We start from the raw sequence: 22,739 nt of genomic DNA, 5'->3' as shown, positions 1-22,739 counted from the left end.
CTTGGGATACCAGTATAACTAATGTGCTCATTGTGAGTCTGTGGAGCCTTCTGCTGTTGTTACTGCTGCTGATGCTGCTGCTGTTTTACTTGCAGACTGTCTCTCCTCACTCTCTCCTATCTGTTTGCTCTCTCTCTCTCTCTTTCTCTCTCAATCTCTTCCTCTCTCTCTCTCTCTGCTTTCTTATTTAGCAATCCATTCTTTCTATCCGAAGATCCTGGGATCACACTGAGAGCATCAGGAAAGTGCCCAGAGGTGGTTGGACTCCAGTAATAAACACCATAAGAGATAGAAAACCAAGCAATCAAATTAAGGAATTGTTCTCTTATAAGTCATCACTACAAGGCTGGCATCCCTGTGGATACTGTGCAGAGCATTTACACAAGCTAACGGACTGCAGGCTGCTTCGTGGTTTAAGTATTTCATCAGGAATATTGTCAGCTGGAGAATCTTTAATACGATTGGTGGCATCCTTTATCCCTCCCACCCTATCTTTCCATCCCCGCTGCTTCCAAACAGACGAAGGCTTTTTGATGGTGCTGTGGAAGTCAAAGGCAAGAGTTTGCTTCTATCTGTTGTGAAAGATTTTTCTTTTGTCCCCACACAAAGGGCCAACTAGATCAGCCAAAACAGAGCTCTTAGGATAAAACGAAAACAACTGCTTTATGAAATTGAAGCTCTAAGTGCATTAAGCAGCTGGAAGACAGGTAAAATCACTTACATACAAATATAAATAAAGAAATGGATGAGAAGGAGAACAGCACAGGCAGTGTGGGGAGTCTGCAGCCTTCCACTATCCATGTTTTTGCCAACACTTCATCCCTTCATGGAATCAGGCACATATTTGTTTATGGGCCCATGACCATGCGTCGATTCATGTGGACGGTAGTATTTATTGGATCCTTGGGCCTACTCGTGGTGGAATGCGCAGAACGCGTGGCTTTTTATTTCTCATACCCGCATGTTGCCAAGCTGGAAGAGGTGGCCACAAACAACCTGGTCTTTCCCGCTGTTACTATCTGCAACTTGAACGAGTTTCGCTTTTCAAAGCTAACAGCAAATGATCTCTACCATGCTGGTGAGCTCCTGGGATTACTCAACGTGCACCTCGAGATCCAGAGCCCCCATCTGGCTGATCCCATTGTGCTGAAAGCTCTCAAGAAGAAAGCTGATTTCAAACATTACAAGCCAAGGGTATTCAATATGCATGAGTTTTATGACCGTGTTGGCCATAGTCTTAAGGATATGATGCTGTACTGCAAGTTCCGGGGAGTGCGATGTACTCATAAGGACTTCAAAACTGTGAGTAAAAGTTTTAATTTGGCCCATTTCTGTCACTCCAAGTTATTCTATTTTCAAAGTCCTTCCTTCCTGTTCATGCTGTCATAAAAATGTAACTTGTATCAGTGAAAATATGAAAGCAATATTTACAAATTACTCATTAGAGACTTTTGTTGGACACAAATAGTTTCAATTTTTACTCAGTAAATATCTTCATCTATGATTTTGCCCTATATTATGGTTTTGGTAGATATCTGAAAATAAAAGGTCAGTGAGATCACTCAGGAAGCAATAAGGATTGAATAAATAGCTTTTAATAAGAGACTACCACTGCTTTGAGTAAGTGCTACTGACAAATATCTGCAGGTGCAAAATCTCTTATAATGTTGCAGGAATGAGAATCTGTCTAACAGTTCTAACCTATATCCTAAATTTAATTGACCAGTCTGACCTATTCACCAAGCCACTGGAGTGACCTTTGAAAGATTTTTTTGACTAGTTGTGCTTAGAGCTGTGATTATAATTATTCTTAAATAGATTTGAGTTAAGCGCGTCGCCAAATCATTCATATTGCCATGTCAATTTTTCTATTGAGAATGTGATATTACAATTGGAATTTCTTACCATACATTTTACTTTGCTTATTTTCAAGAGAAGGCAGCGTAACAATATTATGTCATTTTATTTAGTGTTGTTCCAATGTATATCTTTTCATCAAAACATTGACAAAATAAGTCAGCTCCATTGCATTTGTGCTGTAATAGTTACAAGTTCAGAAATTACTGTAACTAATTTCAACAGACTAATGACTAATATTTTCCCAGAACATTACTTTGACTGTTACTCTTGTGGAAGTGCTCATTAATTCTTTTGGACCATGTAATAGTGGATAAAGGAAAACTTTTATTTGTCTATTAATCCTTGTATGCTGTATTGGAAATTTGTTGTATCCTTTAACATGATGTTATAGCAGAGTCCTTGGTGCAGACTTTTCCTCAGTAGTCCAGAAAATAAGCTTGATCAAGTATACCTTTCTGAAGTGACCTGCATTTAATAAGTAGTATTTTGTAAAGAAACAATTGTTTACTCAGTTAATGATTCACAAGGTATTAAGCAAAGTGAATATTTATGTTAAATTGTAGTATGTGAATACAGTTTATGTTTTACTTTATGCTCCACATTTTTTCCTCTCCTTCCAAAAGGGCATTGCACTGTTAGTGTAGGCTGTACAATACTTCATCCCCATCACTTGCAAAGTCCCTGAGTCATTAAATGAACTTGCCATTGGTGTAGATGCTGCATAACTGCAGAAGCTAAATGCTTTTAACTGCTTACCAGCAGTCTATAAAGGAAGTTCTTGCAAGGTCTGATAAAAACACATTATATATGTTCAACGTAAGATAATGAACAACCTCCCTTCGCATGCTGTGCAAACATAGATTACTGTAAGCTATCTAGTTTATTGAAATATATCAGTTTCGTCCTTAATTCTGTAATTATAATTGATACATTCATCTGATGTAGTTAACTTTCCCAATAAACTCTTTTGGCTGTACTTCCATCTACGTGAAGTTTGTGTAGACACGACATATTACCAGTGCAACTCAATTTTTCTTCCTCGGAGTCATAGCAGTTGTAAATTTCCAATGCTTATTTCAAAGCTGTTTGAAATCTGCAGACGTGTGGCAATGTATCTCCTTTTCAAACCCTTACATGAATGCAAATATTCGTGGACTAAATAGTGAATGAGAACTTTTTGAAGATTCCAGTTTAATTTGTAAACTTCTTTTATCAGGTCACTAAAATTGTAATTGATACAATGTAATAATTTTCTCTTAAGATTTGACAGTCTTTTAGAATAACACAGTATTTATTATTTTTGAAGGTTTTGTTGACTAATGCTTCAGAGTGATGTGTGAAGGCATATCATTTGATATGATTTAATATAGGGTGTTGAGGAAGCAACTTCTGGAAATCTTGATTGCATACTGTATATATTGTTTGGTAACCTTTTTTCAGGTGTGTTTTTTCTATCCATCCATGAACAATGGGCAACTACGGCAAGGTCAGCATTTAATGCATAGCTGTAATTTTCCTTGAACTGCAATGTCATTTCAAAAGAGTCAATCACATGGGGTCTGGAATCAGAAGTAGGCTAGCATAAGTGAGGGCAGTAGATTTTCTTCTCCAAATGATAATAATGAACTATTTATATTTATATGACAATCAATTCATGGTTGCTATTATTGATGTATACTTTTTATTCCAGATTATTTAATTAAGAGAGTTTAAATTCCCCAGTCGTCATGATAGAACGTAGAACCATACAGCATAGGAACAGGTGCTTTGGGTGCAATGTTGTGCCAAAGTAATTAAACTATCAATAATTAGCCTACCTAAACTTGTTCCTTCTGCCTACACGCCCATGTCCCTCCATTTTCTGTGGATTCATGTGCCCAACTAAGAGTTTTTTTGACATCTATGTTGTATTTGCCTCCTCTACCACCTCTGGCAGTGCACTCCAGGCACTCGTTACTCTCTGAAAGAAAAACTTGCCCCACAAACCTCGTTCAAACTTATTCCTCTCACCTTAAATGCATGCCATCCTGAATTTGACATTTCAACTCTGGGAAAAAGATACTCGCTGCCGATTGTATCTATGCCTCTCATAATTCTGTAAACTCCCATCAGGTCTCCCCTCACTCTCCGCTGTTGCACCGAAAACAACTCAAGTTTATCCAACCTCTTGCCTTCTAATCCAGGTAGCATCCTGGTAAACCTCTTCTGTACCCTGTGTAAGACATTCACATCCTTCCTACAATGGGACAACTAGAATTGAATGCAAGACTTCAGGTAAGGCCAAACCAGAGTTCTATAAAGCTGCAACATTACTTACTGAATCTGGAACTCAATATTTTTGTCTCATAAAGGCAAGCATGCCTTACCCACCAACATATGCAGCCACTTCCTGGGAGCTATGGACTTGGACCTCAAGATCTTCTGCATATCAACACTGTTAAGGGTCCTGCTATTAACTGTGTACTGTCCCTTTTGCATGCAATCTTCCAAAGTGCAACACCTCACATTTGGCTGGATGAAACTTCATCTGCCATTTTACTGCCTATATTGGCAACTGATCTATATTCTGCTGTATCCTTTTGCCATCTTCTGCACAATCCATAACATCACTAAACTTTATATCATCTGCAATCTTACTAACCCACATATCCACATCTTCATCTTGGTAATTTATATCACAGAGGTGCCAGTATGACCTCCAACCAGAATAAGTCCCATTGACCACTACCTTCTGTCTTTTATGGGCAAGCCAGTTCTGAATCTAAACAGCCAAATCATCATGGATGTCCTACAACTCAATTTTCTGGATGAGGCTTCCATGAGACACCTTGTCAATTGCCTAACTAAAATCCAATTAGACTACATCAACAGCTCTACCATCATCAATCACTTTGGTCACCTCCTCAAAAAATTCAGTCACATTAATAAGGTATGACTTGGCTTGCACAGAGCCATGCTGACTATCCCTAATTAAGCTTCTCTAAATGATCATAAAACCATAAGACACAGAGCAGAATTAGGCTACTTGGCCCATCGCGTCTGCTCCACCATTCTAAATTGGCTGATTTATTATTCCTCTCAACCTCATTCTCCTTGCCTTCTCTCTGTAACCTTTGACACCTGATTAACCAAGAACCTATCAACATCTGTCTTAAATATACTCAATGACTTGGCCTGCACAGTTGTCTCTGACAATGAATTCCATAGAGTCACCACCCTCTGGCTAAAGTACTTTTTCTTCATTTCTGTTCTAAATGGACATCCGTCAATTCTGAGGCTGTACCCCCTGGTCCTAGACTACCCCACTATAGAAATCCCAGTGCTAAGAATTCTCTCCTACAGCTTCCCTACCAATGACAGAATTTTAAGTAGTGATCAGATTTGAATTAATGCATGCAAATGTATAGTCTGGGCTTCTAGATCAGCGGTTCCCAACCACCAGGCCTCAAATCATGTGCTACCAGGCTGCGAGGAAACGATATGAGTCAGCTGCACATTTCCTCATTCCCTGTCATGCACTGTTGAACTTGAACATAGGATTGCCAACTGTCCTGTATTTGTCGGGACATCCCATATATTGGGCTAAATTAGTTTGTCCCATACGGGACCACCCTTGTCCCGTATTTCCCCTGCTAAGGTAGAGCGTTCCTATGAAACCTTTCATGCCGAAATGTCTAACAAATAACCTAACAAATCATACCAAATAACACATAAAACCTAAAATAACACTAACATATAGCAAAAACAGGAATGATATGATAAATACACAGCCTATATAAAGTAGAAATAATGTATGTACAGTCTAGTCTGGAAGATTAAGCCAAAACTGATTTATGGAAAAAAAATCGGCACGTACGCGCCTGCGCACGTCACATATGCACACATCACGCATGCGCAGACAGGTGCCCGGGCAAGGCTTCATGGTCATGGTAGTCTTTCTCGGGGTAAACACAAATGGCCCGTATTTGACTGCTACTTTTGTCCCTTATTTGGGAGTGAGGAAGTTGGCAACCGTAGCTGTGAAAGACATGTTGAGGTGAGTTTAACCCTACTTGAACAACCCCCCCCCGGTCGGCCAGTCCGCAAGACTATTGTCAATATTAAACCGGTCTGCGGTGCAAAAAAGGTGGGGACCCCTGTTCTAGATCACATGAATAACATGCTCTGGTCCTTTTGAAAGAGACAATTGAGACAATTGATAAGGACAATAAATTGAAGCAGACTTTAATGATTGACCAATGTAGGTCAAACTCAGCTCAGTTCAAACCCTGAATCAATGCAACCAGAGCTTTTATCGGGCCAAGCAAGGACATATTGCACAGTAAATGACAATTTTAAGAAAACTGCAGAATTAGGAAATAAATTCAAACATAAAATGCTGGAAACACTTAGCAGGTTAGGAAGCATTTGTGGAAGGATAAATAGAGTTAATGTTTCATATTTGAGAGGCTTTATCAGAACTAGGAAAGAGAAGACTCAAGTTGATTTACAGTAGTACAGAAGATGGGGCAGGATGTGTGGAATTTTGTTAGCAACACAGATAAACTGAATTGAATTGACTTTATTACTTACATCCTTCAAATACATGAGGAGTAAAAATCTTTATGTCACCATTCAAATGTGCAATGTGCAATTATAGTAATTTATAATAAATATTATGTACAACAGGATAGTCAATATAACATAGAAATACAGTTGTGTCAGCATGAATTAATCAGTCTGATGGCCTGGTGGAAGAAGCTGTCCCGGAGCATGTTGGTCCTGGCTTTTATGCTGCGGTACCGTTTCCCGGATGGTAGCAGCTGGAACAGTTTGTGGTTGGGGTGACTTGGGTCTCCAATGATCCTTCGGGCCCTTTTTACTCACCTGTCTTTGTAAATGTCCTGAATAGTGGGAAGTTCACATCTACAGAAGAGCAGGGCTGTGGGATGTGCCCAGTAGGCCAAACTATAATGACAGAGAGAGAAAAACTGAGCCAAAATGACAGAATGATATCTGGCAGATATTGCTAGTTTTGATTCAAATGGAAAGACAGAACAAAGATTTCAGTATTGTTTCTGGAATGCTGCAATGTGCCCAGACAGAAGACGACTTGTTTTTTCTCTTTCCCAGTTCTGTTGATCTTAGACCTGAACCATTAACTGTTTTTTTTTTCTCCATGCATGCTGTCTGAATTACTGAGTGCTTCCACTTTCTGGTTTTATTTTCCAAGCAGCCTCAATAATAGTTCTATCAGGCCTTTGCCACCAAATGTATAACTCTAATGAAAATATCCAAAATCAGACCAAAACAGAACAAGTGCTTTTAAGCCAAGATGAACTTCACCTGAAGGACATCTCTTGCACATATTCACCTTATTACTGTTTACAAGTATTTTCCTGTAAGTCTGTATAGTTTCATTCAATTTCATCTCAATGTGATTTCACATCTCTCTTAGTGTCACCACAGCAAGTGTTCTCTATGCAACAATCCGTTCCACATGTGATTATGCCTTTATTTATTAGTTTATTCCATTCTTTCTACAAGGTAACATCAAGGAGAGGCAGAAAACTGGAGGTAGTTCTCATCATTAGTTCCATTAACATGATCAATGGGTGACGCAGATATACCTGGGATATCCGAGTACATAGCTAGTGCAGGAAGGGAGATAACAGACTTACACCTACCCGATTACAGAACTCTACCTCAGCTATGAGCTTTGCCCATATGAGTTACACATCTAGCTGCATGTTAGAGGCAAGTTAAAGATAAATCTATTAGTATAATCATGAAGATCCTCAACTTGAAGGCTCTCATGCGTGGTTTCATTCTCGCACAGAACCTTCACTAATCCCACAAAATATGTAGCAGGAGGGTGACAATGCCGAGCCCTCGGAGAAGGTCATTTACTCTGTGGATGCATTGTCAAAGGATTCAGACTTCCTTCCACCAACACATATTTTCATCAGTGAGTCACCAGGGCAGAAAAGTGATCTTACTTATAATGTTGAACAAGTCGCATTGTGCATTATAGTTATTGGTATGAGTTGCAACGTCGGAATATCCATGTAGGAAGTCCACATTCTGGTCAGTCGCTTTTCCAAGGCATTCAACACCAGACACTCCTGGAGCATCCTAGCTGCTTTACGCACTCTTATGGAGGGATTGTGGGAGCCTAATTTGAGTCTGAGGAGGAAGGGGGTCAAAGGTCTTTGTGATGATATCTTTGCTTATGGAAAAATAGCCACTCTCTCAAATGTGGCAACCAAATGAATGTATGCAGGCTCACCACGCCCACAGCAATGGCTTTGATATTATGAATGCTCTCTTTGATAGGATATCAAATATCTTGGCCTTGGTTGCTCCTCACCTGATTGACCTGGTGCAAAGTGTCAGTGGCCCTTAGCTTTCAGAGAATTCCAGGAACCATCAGAGGCTGATGATGACAGAGAACATGGAAGCAGGTGTTCTGAACAAATGACTTCCCATTCTTCCTACTGACTCTTCCTTGCATGGGTTCTGTCCAGATGGCCAGGTACAATGCCTATAAAAAGTATTCACCACCCCCCCCAACCTTTGAAAGTTTACATGATTTGCTGTTTTACAACACTGAATCACCAGTGGATTTAATTTGGCTTTTTTTGACACTGATCAACAGAAAAAGACTCTTTTGTGTCAAAGTGAAAACAGATCTCTACAAAGTGATCTAAATTAATTACAAATATGCAATCAATTACTTTGTGTTCTATAATTATTCACCCCCTTAACATTGTTACAGCCAGAGGTGGTAATGGGGACAAGCTCCCACTACCTATTAAATGCTCCCAATGGTGTGCACATCAAATAGCCTCTGACAACCAAGTCCAACTCCTAGCCTTCACATGTGGCTGAGCTACTAAGCCCGGCATTTCTACTGACAGGAGGAGGGGCAAAGGCGGTTACTGGTGCCTCAAAACCAGTCACTTCGGGCAGGTGGGGCTCGTCAGCCATGATTGGTAGCTTATCTAGGAGAAGGAAAACTCTGATCTCAAACCTCCACTGCCTTGCAGCCATATCCAATCCTGGGGAAGGCTTCAGGAGTAAACCTCAAGGGAAGGATCCAGAGCTGGTATCTCCAAGACAGTCTTAGAAAACATAGAAAACCTACAACACAATACAGGCCCTTCGGCCCACAAAGTTGTGCCAATCATGTCTCTACCTTAGAAATTACTAGGCTTACCTATAGCCCTTTATTTTTCTAAGCTCCATGTACCTATCCAGAAGTCTCTTAAAAGACCCTATCGTATCCGCCTCCATCACTGTTGCCGACAGCCCATTCCACATACTCACAACTCTGAGTAAAAAAACTTACCCCTGACATCTCCTCTGTACCTACTCCCCAGCACCTTAAACCTGTGTCCTCTTGTGGCAACCATTTCAGCCCTGGGAAGAAGCCTCTGACTATCCACACGATCAATGTCTCTCATCATTTTGTACACCTCTATCAGGTCACCTCTCATTCTCTGTTGCTCCAAGGAGAAAAGGCCAAGTTCACTCAACCTATTCTCATAAGGCATGCTCCCCAATCCAGGCAACATCCTTGTATAAATCACCTCTGCACCCTTTCTATGACTTCTACATCCTTCCTGTAGTGAGACAACCAGAACTGAGCACAGTATTCCAAGTGGGGTCTGGCCAGGGTCCTATATAGCTGCAACATTACATCTCAGCTCCTAAACTCAGTTCCACGATTGATGAAGGTCAATGCACTGTATGCCTTCTTAACCACAGAGACAACCTGCATAGCTGCTTTGACCGTCCTATGGACTCAGACCCCAAGATCCCTCTGATCCTCCACACTGCCAAGAGTCTTACCATTAATACTATATTCTGCCATCATATTTGACCTACCAAAATGAACCACTTCACACTTATCTGGGTTGAACTTCATCTGCCATTTCTCAGCCCAGTTTTGCACCCTATCAATGTCCCACTGTAACCGCTGACAGCACTCCACACTATCCATAACACCTTCAACTTTTGTGTCATCAGCAAATTTACTAATCCATCCCTCCACTTCATCATCCAGGTCATTTACAAAAATCATGAAGAGTAAAGGTCCCAGAACAGATCCCTGAGGCACACCACTGGTCACTGGCCTTGCCTTCTGTGGGCAAGCCAGTTCTGGATCCACAAAGCAATGTCCCCTTGGATCCCATGCCTCCTTACTTTCTCAATAAGCCTTGCATGGGGTACCTTATCAAATGCCTTGCTGAAATCCATATACGCTACATCTACTGCTCTTCCTTCATCAATGTGTTCAGTCACATCCTCAAAAAATTCAATCAGGCTCATAAGGCACGGCCTGCCCTTGACAAAGCCATGCTGACTATTCCTAATCATATTATACCTCTCCAAATGTTCATAAATCCTGCCGCTCAGGATCTTCTCCATCAACTTACTAACCACTGAAGTAAGACTCACTGGTCTATAATTTCCTGGGCTATCTCTACTCCCTTTCTTGAATAATGAAACAACATCCTCAACCCTCCAAACCTCCAGAACACCTCCTGTCCCCACTGATGATGCAAAGATTATTGCCAGAGACTCAGCAATCTCCTCCCTTGCCTCCCACAGTAGCCTGGGGTACATCTCATCCGGTCCTGGAGACTTATCCAACTTGATGCCTTCCAAAAGCTCCAGCACATCCTCTTTCTTAATATCTACATGCTCAAGCTTTTCAGTCCGCTGCAAATCATCACTACAATCACCAAGATCCTTTTCCATAGTGAACACTGAAGTAAAGTATTCATTAAGTACGTCTGCAATTTTCTCCGGTCCCATACATACTTTCCCACTGTCACACTTGATAGATCCTATTCTCACACGGCTTATCCCCTTGCTCTTCACCTACTTGTAGAATGCCTTGGGGTTTTTCTTAATCCTGCCCACCAAGGCCTTCTCATGGTCCCTTCTGGCTCTCCTAATTTCCTTCTTAAGCTCCTTCCTGTTAGCCTTATAATCTTCTAGATCTCTAACATTACAGCTCTCTGAACCTTTTGTAAGCTTTTCTTTTCTTCTTGACTAGGTTTATTACAGCCTTTGTACACCACAGTTCCTGCACCTTACCATAACTTCCCTGTCTCATTGGAATGTACCTATGCAGAACTCCACACAAATATCCCCTAAACATTTGCCACATTTCTTCTGTACTTTTCCCTGAGAACATCTGTTTCCAATTTAAGCTTCCAATTTCCTGCCTGATAGCCTCATAATTCCCCTTACTCCAATTAAACACTTTTCTAACCTGTCTCTCTCCAATGCTATTGTAAAGGAGATAGAATTATGATCACTATCTCCAAAATGCTCTCCCACTGAGATCTGACACCTGACCAGGTTCATTTCCCAATACCAGATCAAGTACAGCCTCTCCTCTTGTAGGCTTATCGACATATTGTGTCAAGAAACCTTCCTGAACACACATAACAAACTCCATCCCATCTAAACCCCCTGCTCTAGGGAGATGCCAATCGATATTTGGGAAATTAAAATCCCCCATCACGACAATTCTGTTATTATTTACACCTTTCCAGGATCTGTTTCCCTATCTGCTCCTCGATATCCCTGTAACTATTGGGCGGCCTATAAAAAACACCCAGTAAAGTTATTTACCCCTTCCTCCACCCACAGAGACTCCGAAGACAATCCCTCCATGACGTCCTCCTTTTCTGCAGCCGTGACACTATCTCTGATCAACAGTGCCACTCCCCCACCTCTTTTGCCTCCCTCCCTGTCCTTTCTGAAACATCTAAAACCCGGCACTTGAAGTAACCATTCCTGTCCCTGAGCCATCTAAGTCTCTGCAATGGCCACCACATCATATCTCTAAGTACTGATCCACGCTCTAAGCTCATCCACTTTGTTCACAACACTCCTTGCATTGAAATAGACACATCTCAAACCTTTGGTCTGAGCGCGTCCCTTCTCTATCACCTGCCAATCCTCCCTCTCAGACTGTCTACAAGCTTTCTCTATTTGTGAGCCAACCTCCTCTTCCCCAGTCTCTTCAGTTTGGTCCCCACCCCCTAACAATTCTAGTTTAAACTCTCTCCAGTAGACTTAGCAAACCTCCCCGCCAGGATATTGGTCCCCCTGGGATTCAAGTTACATTGAGTTCAGTGCTGACCGGCAACTCCTGCGACACTGCTGGTACCAAACTGTATCCATTTTTGCCGTTCCTTTGGGTTCATCAGATGCAGGAAGAGGGGAAGCTTGGTACGTGGGGAACAGCTTGCTCTCCGTATTGTACTGCCCAGGCTTGTGTATCTAGACAGCTAGGACACAATATCCATGGTCAGCTCTGACTGACGAAGGCCCTCACTAACTCATTCACTCACCCCCTTCAAATCAGTATTTAGTAGATGCACCTTTGGCAGCAATTATGGCCTTGAGTCCATGTAGATAGGTCTCTATTAGCTTTGCACATCTGGATACTGCAATTTCCCCCAATCTTCTTTACAAAACTGCTTAAGCTCTGTCAGATTGCATGGGGATCACGAGTGAACAGCCTTTTTCAAGTCCATCCACAAATTCTCAGTTGGATTGAGGTCTGGACTCTGACTTGACCACTCCAGGACATTAACTTTGTTGTTTTTAAGCCATTCCTGTGTAGCTTTGGCTTTATGTTTGGGGTCATTGTCTTGCTGGAAAACAAATCTTCTCCCAAAATGCAGTTCTCCTGCAGACTGCATCATGTATTCCTCCAGGATTTCCCTGTATTTTGCTTCATTAATTTTACTCTCTACCTTCACAAGCCTTCCAGGGCCTGCTGCAGTGAAGCATCCCCACAGCATGATGCAGCCAACACCATGCTTCACGGTAGGGATGGCATGTTTTTGATGATATGCGGTGTTTGGCCTACACCAAAAATAGTGTTTAATCTGATGACCAAAATGCTCAATTTTGTTTCATCAGACCATAGAACCTTCTTCCAGCTGACTCCAAAGTCTTCCACGTGCCTTCTGGCAAACTCTAGCTGAGATTTCATGTGAGTTTTTTCCAACAGTGGCTTTCTCTTTGCCACTCTCCCACAAAAATATGACTGGTGAATCACCCGGGCAACAGTTGTTGTGTGCACAGTCTCTCCCATCTCAGCCACTGAAGTTTGTAACTCCTCCAGAGTTGTCATAGGTCTCTTGGTGGCCTCCCTCACTAGCCCCCTTTTTTGCACAGTCACTCAGTTTTTGAGGACAGCCTGCTCTAGGCAGATTTACAGCTGTGCCATATTCTTTCCATTTCTTAATGATTGACTTAACTGTACTCCAAGAGACATTGAATGACTTGGAAATTTTCTTGTATCCATCTCCTGACTTGTGTTTTACTTTTCCTTTACTTTTACTTTACCTTTTGTAGAGTTGCTTGGAGTGTTCTTTTGCCTTCGTGGTAGTTTTTGCCAGGGTACTGACTTACCAGCAGTTGGACCTTCCAGATGCAGGTGCAGTTTTACTACAATCATTGAAACACCTTGACTGCACGCAGGTCTACAAAAACGGATCTCCGTGTGACTTCTTAAACCAATTGGCTGCTTCAGTGATGATTTAATGTGTCATACTAAAGGGGGGGGGGTGAATACTTAAGCAATCAATTATTTTATGTTTTATATTTGTAATTAGTTTAGATCACTTTGTAGAGATCTGTTTTCACTTTGACACAAAAGAGTCTTTTTCTGTTGATCAATGTCAAAAAAGCTAAATTAAATCCACTGTGATTCAATGTTGTAAAACAATAAAACATGAAAGCTTCCAAGAAGGGGGACTGAATACTTTTTATAGGCACTGCACAACAAGCTGAGGAGGGTCTCTCATGTATTTCAAAAACCCAAAGAACATCCCATTTGACAGAGCATCCTTTCTATTCTTTGGCTAAATTCAATATGGCTCGACCAGATAATAAAGTAGAGAAACAAACAAATTCAGTTACACAGTAGTTATTTGTGCAGTGTTACAGTGCTGAGTTTCAACTTGCATTCACTTTGAAATAATTATTCAATTCTGCTTTCTTCTTTGCAGTTGTTATGATTGTTGACTAGCAAGTGGCTTTACACTTTGTGTTGCATTAAAGACAATACACTGTAGATAATGGCTGATAGATAAGACATGTAAGATTGTGAGATCACTTGATGCTGGTGGAAAGGACTTACGCATAATTTCCATCATAATGCAAATTCTGGGCACTGCTGAAGTCAAAATGAATTGAACAAAATACAGTGTATCCTAGGAATCCATTGTAGCAGAAATGCAGCGATGACTATTTCTAGGTCATTTCAAGTCACTTTGGAAATTAGGCTGGGGATTTGCTGGTATGAGTCATTCTTGTACTTCTGACATGAAATCCACAATACATGCACATCAACTGACACATTCTCTGTGGAATCCTGTGATTGTGCCTTCCTCTAGTGGATTGTGATCAGCCCGGTCACTGTAGCCCAGAGTCCTTGGTCACTCTGAACCTCATTCTGATCAGTCACTCCAATTTCTACCCCTCCCCCATAACTCTGAAATCAACCCCACAATCGTTGCTTTCCTGACTGACCCCTGGAAGTTTTACTCTCTACCTGCTGCCTCACATGGCTTCTGATGTAGCATCATCACTAATTCTAATCGAAGAAGCAGCCACCCAGGCTCTGACTGCTGCAGCATCCAATTTCCTAACAGGAAAGAACATTCTAGATGCAGGAAGGAAGTTTCCAATGGCTGGAAATCATGGAAATTATCTACCACAGAAAGCAAATGTAGTCAAATCACTAAATATATTAAGGAGAATTTGTTTTGTTCTTATGGCCAAAGGAATTAAGGAATATGGGGAGAAAGCAATCAGCAATCATTCATGTTGAATGATGGAGCATGTCTGAGGAGTTGCTCCTATTTATTATTCATGCTCCTATTTTCTATGTTTCTATAATTTCTAGACCCTGATCGATATATGTATCTACTGGAGAGATATAATACTGCCATGTTTTGAATTGTACTGAATTTAAGAATTTTCAGAGTTCAAAGTTCCTGTTTTGTGATGCACAAGTATTTGAATCCTGACTCCATATATTGATATGTGAGGTCACATTTTAATGATTTAAATACTGGTGAGATCAATGTGACCTCCAGGAATCTATGCGGTTTCTCTTTAAAATACACTGTGCTGATGACTGGCCACTTCTGAAACCTGGGTAGACGATATACTGGTACATTGCTACACTGCAGAATTATTTCAATTTTACAGCAATTTAAAGTGGCAGTAAAATGCCGGACCACTGATTATTATCTCGAGCACATTATAGAGTAGGTAAAACAACAGACAACTGGGGATTTCAAGTCCATTGCTGGCTCTCTGCAGCTTCTCATTGTGGAGTAGAGACATATTACAGGATCTGGAAAAAAGCCCTACAGTGCTAATCATCAACAAATTGTAACAATTTGCAATAAAATGTGGACGTGCTGCCACATGAAAAGAGGTAGAGATCTTAAAAAATTTAACCTTCTTAGTTTACTTTATCCAAACTATTTGTTTAAACCTTCACTTAGTGATCCTACCTTTACTCTTTGGAGGAATAAAGGAGTTTATTCCTTCATGGATCTATTTCAAGAAGGCCGATTGATGTCTTTTGAGAAATTAGTAACTAAATATTCTCTCTTGTACTCACATTTCTTGCAATATCTTCAAGTCAGACATTTCTTACAAGAATATTTAAGTAATTTTCCATATATACAAGATTCTGACCTGTTAGACATTATTTTAAAAATGAATCCTTTAGTGAAAGGTTTTATTGGGAAAATTTATAATTTACTATTACAACAGTATAATTATCCTTTACTTAAGATTAAGCAAGATTGGGAAGGAGAGCTTAACATGACCTTGATAACAGAGGATTGGTTGCGAATTTTGAAGTTGGTTAACTCTTCTTTGATTTGTGCGAGTCACTCTCTAATTCAATTTAAAATTGTACATTGTTACTATCTGACAAAGGAGAGACTGTCTAAAATATTTCCTAATGTTGATAGTCAGTGTGATAGATGTAAAACTGAGACAGCTATATTGACACAAATGTTTTGGTCGTGTTCTGTATCGAAACAGTTTTGGAAATCTATTTTCTCTACAATTTCTAAAGCTATAAAAATTAATTTACAACCTAATAAATTGACAGTTTTGTTCGGTATAATTCCTCGATATATTCACGGTATTTCTATATCAGACCAACATGTAATTGCATTTGTCACATTATTGGCCAGAAGGGCTATTTTATTGAAATGGAAAGATGCCTCTGCTCCCAATTTGATACAATGGTTCTCTCAGGTGATGTTATGTCTCAGTTTGGAGAAAATCAGAAGTCGAACTTTTGATCCTCGATTTGACTTCGAGAAAAGGTGGGGTTCTTTTGCCCGCTGCTATCATTTGATTTGAGTTAATTAAGATGGTCCCCTTCTGATTCTTGTGTAAATGGATTTGGTTGGCAGATTGATGTTTTTCTTTTATGGAAGCTTGTATGGCGTATAGCTCTGGGGTTGTGAACCCAAAGGTTTTTTTTTCTTTTTTTTTGTTAGTAGGGTTTTTTTTGTTTTAGTTAGTAGGGGTTCTTTTTTCCTTTCTTTTTTCCAAAAAAATAGTTTTAACATTTTGTTCTTATTATTATTGATATATTGTTTAGCTTGGTTATTCAGTTATTTGATAGTTTAACTCTTATTGTACATATTGATATGTTGACTTGATTACTTTAATGTATTTTCTTTTGTTAATTTTCAATAATAATTAATAAAAAGATTTAAAAATGAAAATGAGAAGAGATAGAGTAGAGCACTAGTGGGCTGAAACAGTGACTCTTCCATCAACATTGTTCTGGAAGAGCCCCAGTGTACTTGGCAGGGTGGATGCCAAATACATCATTACGAGGGCACCAGCCATACAGCAAGACACTGAAAGACAGAGGAGGATGAAGAAGAGTATGCAGAAGGGAGAAACTAGCACAGTAGGTTTATCTAACAATTTGTAGATTAGAGTGGAGGCTACTCGGACAGCCCTTTTTGCCCAGGCTTTTCTGAGTTTCAGAAGTATATGGTGACATATGTTATATGTAAATAATGAATTTACTTTGAACTTTGACAAATGCTGGAGTTCTGTGATATTCTCTTTATTTTAGTTGGTTCGATGAAGTGCTCTTCTATTAGTTTTCAACTCAACAGCTTTTGACAATTAGTATTTGTAAAATTAGTAATTTTAATGACTCAGTTTATAGCACTCACTCATATAAACGTATGAATCTTCTCATCTGAATGTACTGTGAACCTTATAAACTTGTGGATGATCAAATACAAGTGGTCAGATCAGCATAGACATGATCTCTTTCCCTCCTCCCTCTCCCTCTGCTCCCCCTCTTTCCCCTTCCTTCCCCTCTCTCCCCCTCCCTCTCCTTCCCCTCTCCTCCTTATCCCATTAACAAGACTACTTAACCTGGAATCATGATGCCAGTAAACTGACCATTCATGATGTAGGAGAACTTGTGGGCATCCTTCTTTCCAACTCAGCTGCTATGCTATGCTTGGCCCTGGACCAAACTGCAGGCTAATTGTGCCTGTTGCCTGTGCATAGGATCTGCCACAGTGCTTTTCAGTGCATCGTCAGTATGTGAGCTGGTTGCTGCAAGTATGAAATCAAATGATACGTGGAAATATGTGATTATCCACTATGATCAGAGGACCAGAGATAATGTATTTAAAAGGTATAAGCTTAATAGTTAGTGTTCAGAGTGATCTAAGTGTATTCTTACAAGAGATATTCCAATTAAAAACAGAAAAACTGGAAGCATTCAGCAGGTCAATGACCAGACATCGTCATAAGGGGGCACTGTTGAGAGGACCTAAATCGAAGACACAGACACTGAAGTACTTAGAACAGGACTTGACTAGAGAGCTGGGACAAGAACACAGACTTGGGCTAGGACATTGGCTAGGCAAGCGGGATCAGGACGAGGAACTGGGAACTAGGAGCCTGGGCTCGGACTCCGAGCTGGAGACTGGACAAGGACCCAGAACCTGGGTCTTGACTCAGGCTCGGACTCTGGAACTAGGTGAAGACATGACATGGTCTTGGGAGACAGGACTAAGCAAGGCTACAGGACAGAACGAGAGAATCCTGGGCAAGATGAGGGAACTCCAGCACAGGACAAAGCACATGGACAGGACGAGAACACGAAGCCTTGACTTGGTACTCAGGAACAGCCGAACCTTGGACTTGGGATGACAAGAACCTTGGAACCTTGGACTCGGGATGACAGGAACGCAGAACACAGAGCCTTGGTCTTGGGGAGGACAGGAACACAGAACTTAGGACTTGAGAGACAGGAACACAGGGACACGGAAAACAGAGCCAGTACCCTTCCTTGGGAACAGGACTTGGGGCCAGGGCTCTACACAGAATACTGAACACAACGAGACGGTATTCAACAATAGGTAGTGGCAAACGGCCGGACCTACCTAGCAAAGGCGTGGACACAGAGACGGTTCCCAACACTAGGTAGCGGCAAACGGCCAACGGCCAGACCTACCTGGCGAAGGCGTGGACACAGAGACGTTTCCCAACACAAGGTAGCGGCAAACAGCCGGACCTACCTAGCGAAGGCGTGGACACAGAGACAGTTCAAAATAACAACAGACAGTTCCTTATCTAGATGCAGCAAGGCCTCAGTCTTGCTCTGGTGGTAGAACTTGACAAGGTTGTAGGCAAGGCTCCAGACACAGGTTGCAGGCAAGGCTTCAGAAGGAAGGGGAAGGGAAGGGAACAGAACAGTCCAGCCTCAGAGTAACGGCATAAACAGCCTGGCCTATCCAACAGAGGCAAGGACAGGAAGGGACAGATCCAACTGCGGGGTGACTTACCCCACAGAGGCCAGGACAGGATACTGACGAGACGAACCAGCAACCACACTCGATCCCAGGGCCACTTATATTCCCAGCCTCAAGACGAGCCTCAGGTGCCTATGATTAAGCCCAACTGAAACAAGGGACAACCGGAAGACCTGGAGTCCAGAGTTTACGGACCGGACCATGACAGACATATTGTTTTTATTGTACACGGATGTCATCTGGTCAGCTGAGTATATCGAGTATTTTTTGCTTTTTGTTTTAGTTTTTTGCATTTTTTGATCTTAAGAAACTGCCTTAAGCCAAAGTTAATATGTAGGTTAAAAAATTAGGAAAGTACTTGGAATGTTACCTTTATTGCAAGAGATAATGGAATACAAAGGTGGGAAATCTTGCTCCAACTTTACAGGTTGAGACTGAGGCCATACCTCAGTTTTTGTTGTCCTAGTTTAGGATGAAAATACTTGTATTGAATGAGAATCAAATCAGGTTTAATATCACCATTGTACATTGTGAAATTTGTTAACTTTACGCCAGCAGTACATTGCAATACAAAAGACATACAGAAAAAAATATCTGAATTGCAGATAAAATAGGTTAAAAGATGGACCAAAGGGCCTGTACTGTTCTATGTTCTATGATAAACAAGTGAAAAAGATTACTGTTTGTTTGGCACGGACTAGAAGGGCCGACATGGCCTGTTTCCATGCTGTAATTGTTATATGGTTATATGGTTAAGACAAAACCAAGGTTGCAGTTAGATCAATGATAATCTTATAGAATGGCCTACTCATTCATCCAATTCCAATGTTTTATGGTGTTCCTACACAAAATATAATTACAGGATTTGTCTTAGCTGCTGCTGCGAAAGTACTTTATTGTGGAAGAATCTAGAATTGGTGCATTTACTGGAATAAAGGTCAGCCATTTCAGATGGAAGTTAGGAGAATTTCCTCTCTCAGAAGGTTTTGAATCTCCCGAATTCTATAATTGTGGAGATAGCCTTAAGTATAGTTCATGATTCTGAGACAGGCTTATGGAATATTTCAGTTCTTACAGCATTCCTAAAGAACAAAAATAAAAATAAAGGTTCTTAGACATACTGTAACAGTTTCTTTTGTAGTCAGCATGTGCGTCTCCTGCCAGCAGTTTAATCCAGAGACAAGTTCTAAATGATCTCAGCTTTTGGTGTCAATGTAATGAGCTGTTAATCAGCTGGAAGCCTATCACTTATGAGCTGAGCATAACATGTTCAACCATGCGCAATTGAGTTCAATTAACCTCCTCCCATCCTCCACCCCCCTTCCTACACCCCCCCCCCACAGTTATTGGAAGGACTTCCTTTTGAATTTATCTCATTCCTCACTGACTCTTAGTCGGCTATTATAAGTCAGTACCTCTATAACTGTACTAGCTGTCTTTTATGGTGGCCTATCACTTGGCAGTTAAAGCGACAACTAATGTGAAAGATTGGCCTCTACCGCACACAAAGTAAGATCCTAATGACGTAATTAGGCCCCGGCTGATCTTTTAAGGAACACATCAGTAGAGCTTACAAAGTACGATCTATAGCCTGTGTATTTATATTGTGTTAAAGAAATATTTAAAACAATACTTATTTTTTTTTAACTGAGCAAGGTGTTCATGTGGTTTTCTACCCACCTTGAGTGGATCATTGGTGTTCTACCACCTAGCCAATGTTTAGTAAGCTGATTTAATAAGGAAACCTACTTAGAATTAGACTAGGCTAAAATAATACTTATGCCCTTGTCAGGAACCCACAAGTCAAAATTATATTTATATTTTCTGATATGCTGTTCTTTCCCTTTGTTTGATACAGCAAGTATTCTAATAATTTATTATTTTACATCTAACAATGTAGATATTCTATTTTGACCTCTTTGGACTTCAGCTAAAATATCTTCTTCAAGTCCGTTTATCAATGATTCCCATATATGGATTCTCTATACAAAAGTGTGGGTACTACATACATAGCATTGGAGAGGGATAGGAACAGACAAGTTAGGGAAATGTTTCATTGGAGTAAGGGAAAATATAAGGCTATCAGGCAGGAACTTGGAAGCATAAATTGGAAACAGATGTTCTCAGGGAAACATACGGAAAAAATGTGGTAAACGTTCAGGGGATATTTGCGTGGGGTTCTGAGTAGGTACGTTCCAATGAGACATGGAAAGGATAGGAGGGTACTAGATCTGTGATGTACAAACGTTTGTACAAAGGCTGTTCTAAATCTAGTCAAGAAGAAAAGAAGGGCTTACGAAAGGTTCAAAAAACTAGGTAATGATAGGAATCTAGAAGATTATAAGGCTATCAGGAAAGAGCTTAAGAATGAAATTAGGAGAGCCAGAAGGGGCCATCAGAAGGCCTTGGCAGACAGGATTAAGGAAAACCCCAAGGCATTCAATAAGTATGTAAAGAGCAAGAGGATAAGACATGAGAGAATAGGACCAATCAGGTGTGACAGTGCATGGAACTGGAGGAAATAGCGGAGGTACTTAATGAATACTTTGCTTCAGTATTCACTATGGGAAAGGATCTTGGCAATTGTAGGGATGACTTGCAGTGGACTGAGAAGCTTGAGAATGTAGCTATTAAGGAAAAGTATGTGCTGGAGCTTTCGGAAAGCATCAAGTTGGATAAGTCACCGGGACCGGATGAGATGTACCCCAGGCTACTGTGGGAGGCGAGGGAGGAGATTGCTGAGCCTCTGGTGATGATCTTTGCATTATCAATGAGGATAGGAGAGGCTCCAGAGGATAGGAGGTTAGAGGATGTTGTTCCATTATTCAAAAAAGTGAGTAGAGATAGCCCAGGAAATTATAGACCAGTGAGTCTTACTTCAGTGGTTAGTAAGCTGATGGAGAAGATCCTGAGGGGGCAGGATTTGTGAACGTTTGGAGAGGCATAATATGATTAGGAATAGTCAGTATTGCTTTGTCAAAGGTAGACTGTGCCTTATGGGCCTGATTGAATTTTTTTGAGGATGTGACTAAACACATTGATGAAGGTAGAGCAGTAGATGTAGTGTATATGGATTTTAGCAAGGGATTTGATAAGCTACCCCATGCAAGGCTTATTGAGAAAGTAAGGAGGCATGGGATCCAAGGGGACATTGCTTTGTGGATCCAGAACTGGCTTGCCCACAGAAGGCAAAGAGTGGTTGTAGACTGGTCATATTCTGCATAGAGGTCGGTCACCAGTGGTGTACCTCAGGGATCTATTCTGGGACCCTTACTCTTTGTGATTTTTATAAATGACCTGGATGAGAAAATGGAGGGATGGGTTAGTAAATTTGCTGATGACACAAAGGTTGGGGGTGTTGTGGATAGTGTGGAGGGCTGTCAGAGGTTACAACGGGACATTGATAGGATGCAAAATTGGGCTGAGAAGTGGCAGATGGAGCTTAACCCAGATAAGTGTCAGGTGGTTCATTTTGGTAGGTCAAATATGATGGCAGAATATAGCATTAATGGTAAGACTCTTGGCAGTGTGGAGGATCAGAGGGATCTTAGGGTCAGTGTCCATAGGACATTCAAAGCTGCTATGCAGGTTGACTCTGTGGTTAAGAAGGCATACAGTGCATTGGTCTTCATCAATCGTGCGATTGAGTTTAGGAGCTGAGAGGTAATGTTACAGCTATATACTGTAGGACCCTGGTCAGACCCCACTTGGAGTGCTGTGCTCAGTTCTGGTCGCCTCACAACAGGAAGGACATGGAAACCATGGAAAGGGTGCAGAGGAGATTTCCAAGGATGTTGCCAAGGAGAATAAGTTGAGTGAACTCGGCCTTTTCTCCTTGGAGCAATGGAGGATGAGAGGTGACCTGATAGAGGTGTATAAGATAATGAGAGGCATTGATCATGTGGATAGTCAGAGGCTTTTCCCCAGGCCTGAAATGATTTGCACAAGAGGGAATAGTTTTTAAGGTGCTTGGAAGTAGGTACAGAGGAGATGTCAGGGGTAAGTTTTTTACACAGAGAGTGGTGAGTGCAT

The 22,739-nt window shown here is 41.0% G+C and overlaps 1 protein-coding gene across 2 annotated transcripts in view; it reads left to right on the top strand.

The window, feature by feature from the left end:
* Positions 1-279: 279 nt before the first annotated feature.
* The window catches only part of LOC134340607 (acid-sensing ion channel 2-like), a 475,200-nt gene continuing 452,740 nt past the window's right edge, over positions 280-22,739 (top strand). For both annotated transcript variants that reach the window (XM_063038047.1, XM_063038046.1), the window contains exon 1: positions 280-1,302. In XM_063038047.1, the coding sequence (XP_062894117.1) occupies positions 742-1,302 (561 nt within the window). In that variant the 5' untranslated portion in view covers positions 280-741. The remainder of the gene's footprint in view (positions 1,303-22,739) is intronic.

This window comes from Mobula hypostoma, chromosome X1 (assembly GCF_963921235.1).
Source record: "Mobula hypostoma chromosome X1, sMobHyp1.1, whole genome shotgun sequence".
In the NCBI taxonomy this organism is placed as follows: domain Eukaryota; kingdom Metazoa; phylum Chordata; class Chondrichthyes; order Myliobatiformes; family Myliobatidae; genus Mobula; species Mobula hypostoma.
The sequence above is the reverse complement of the archived record's forward strand: the minus strand, read 5'-3'. Positions and strand labels throughout refer to the sequence as shown.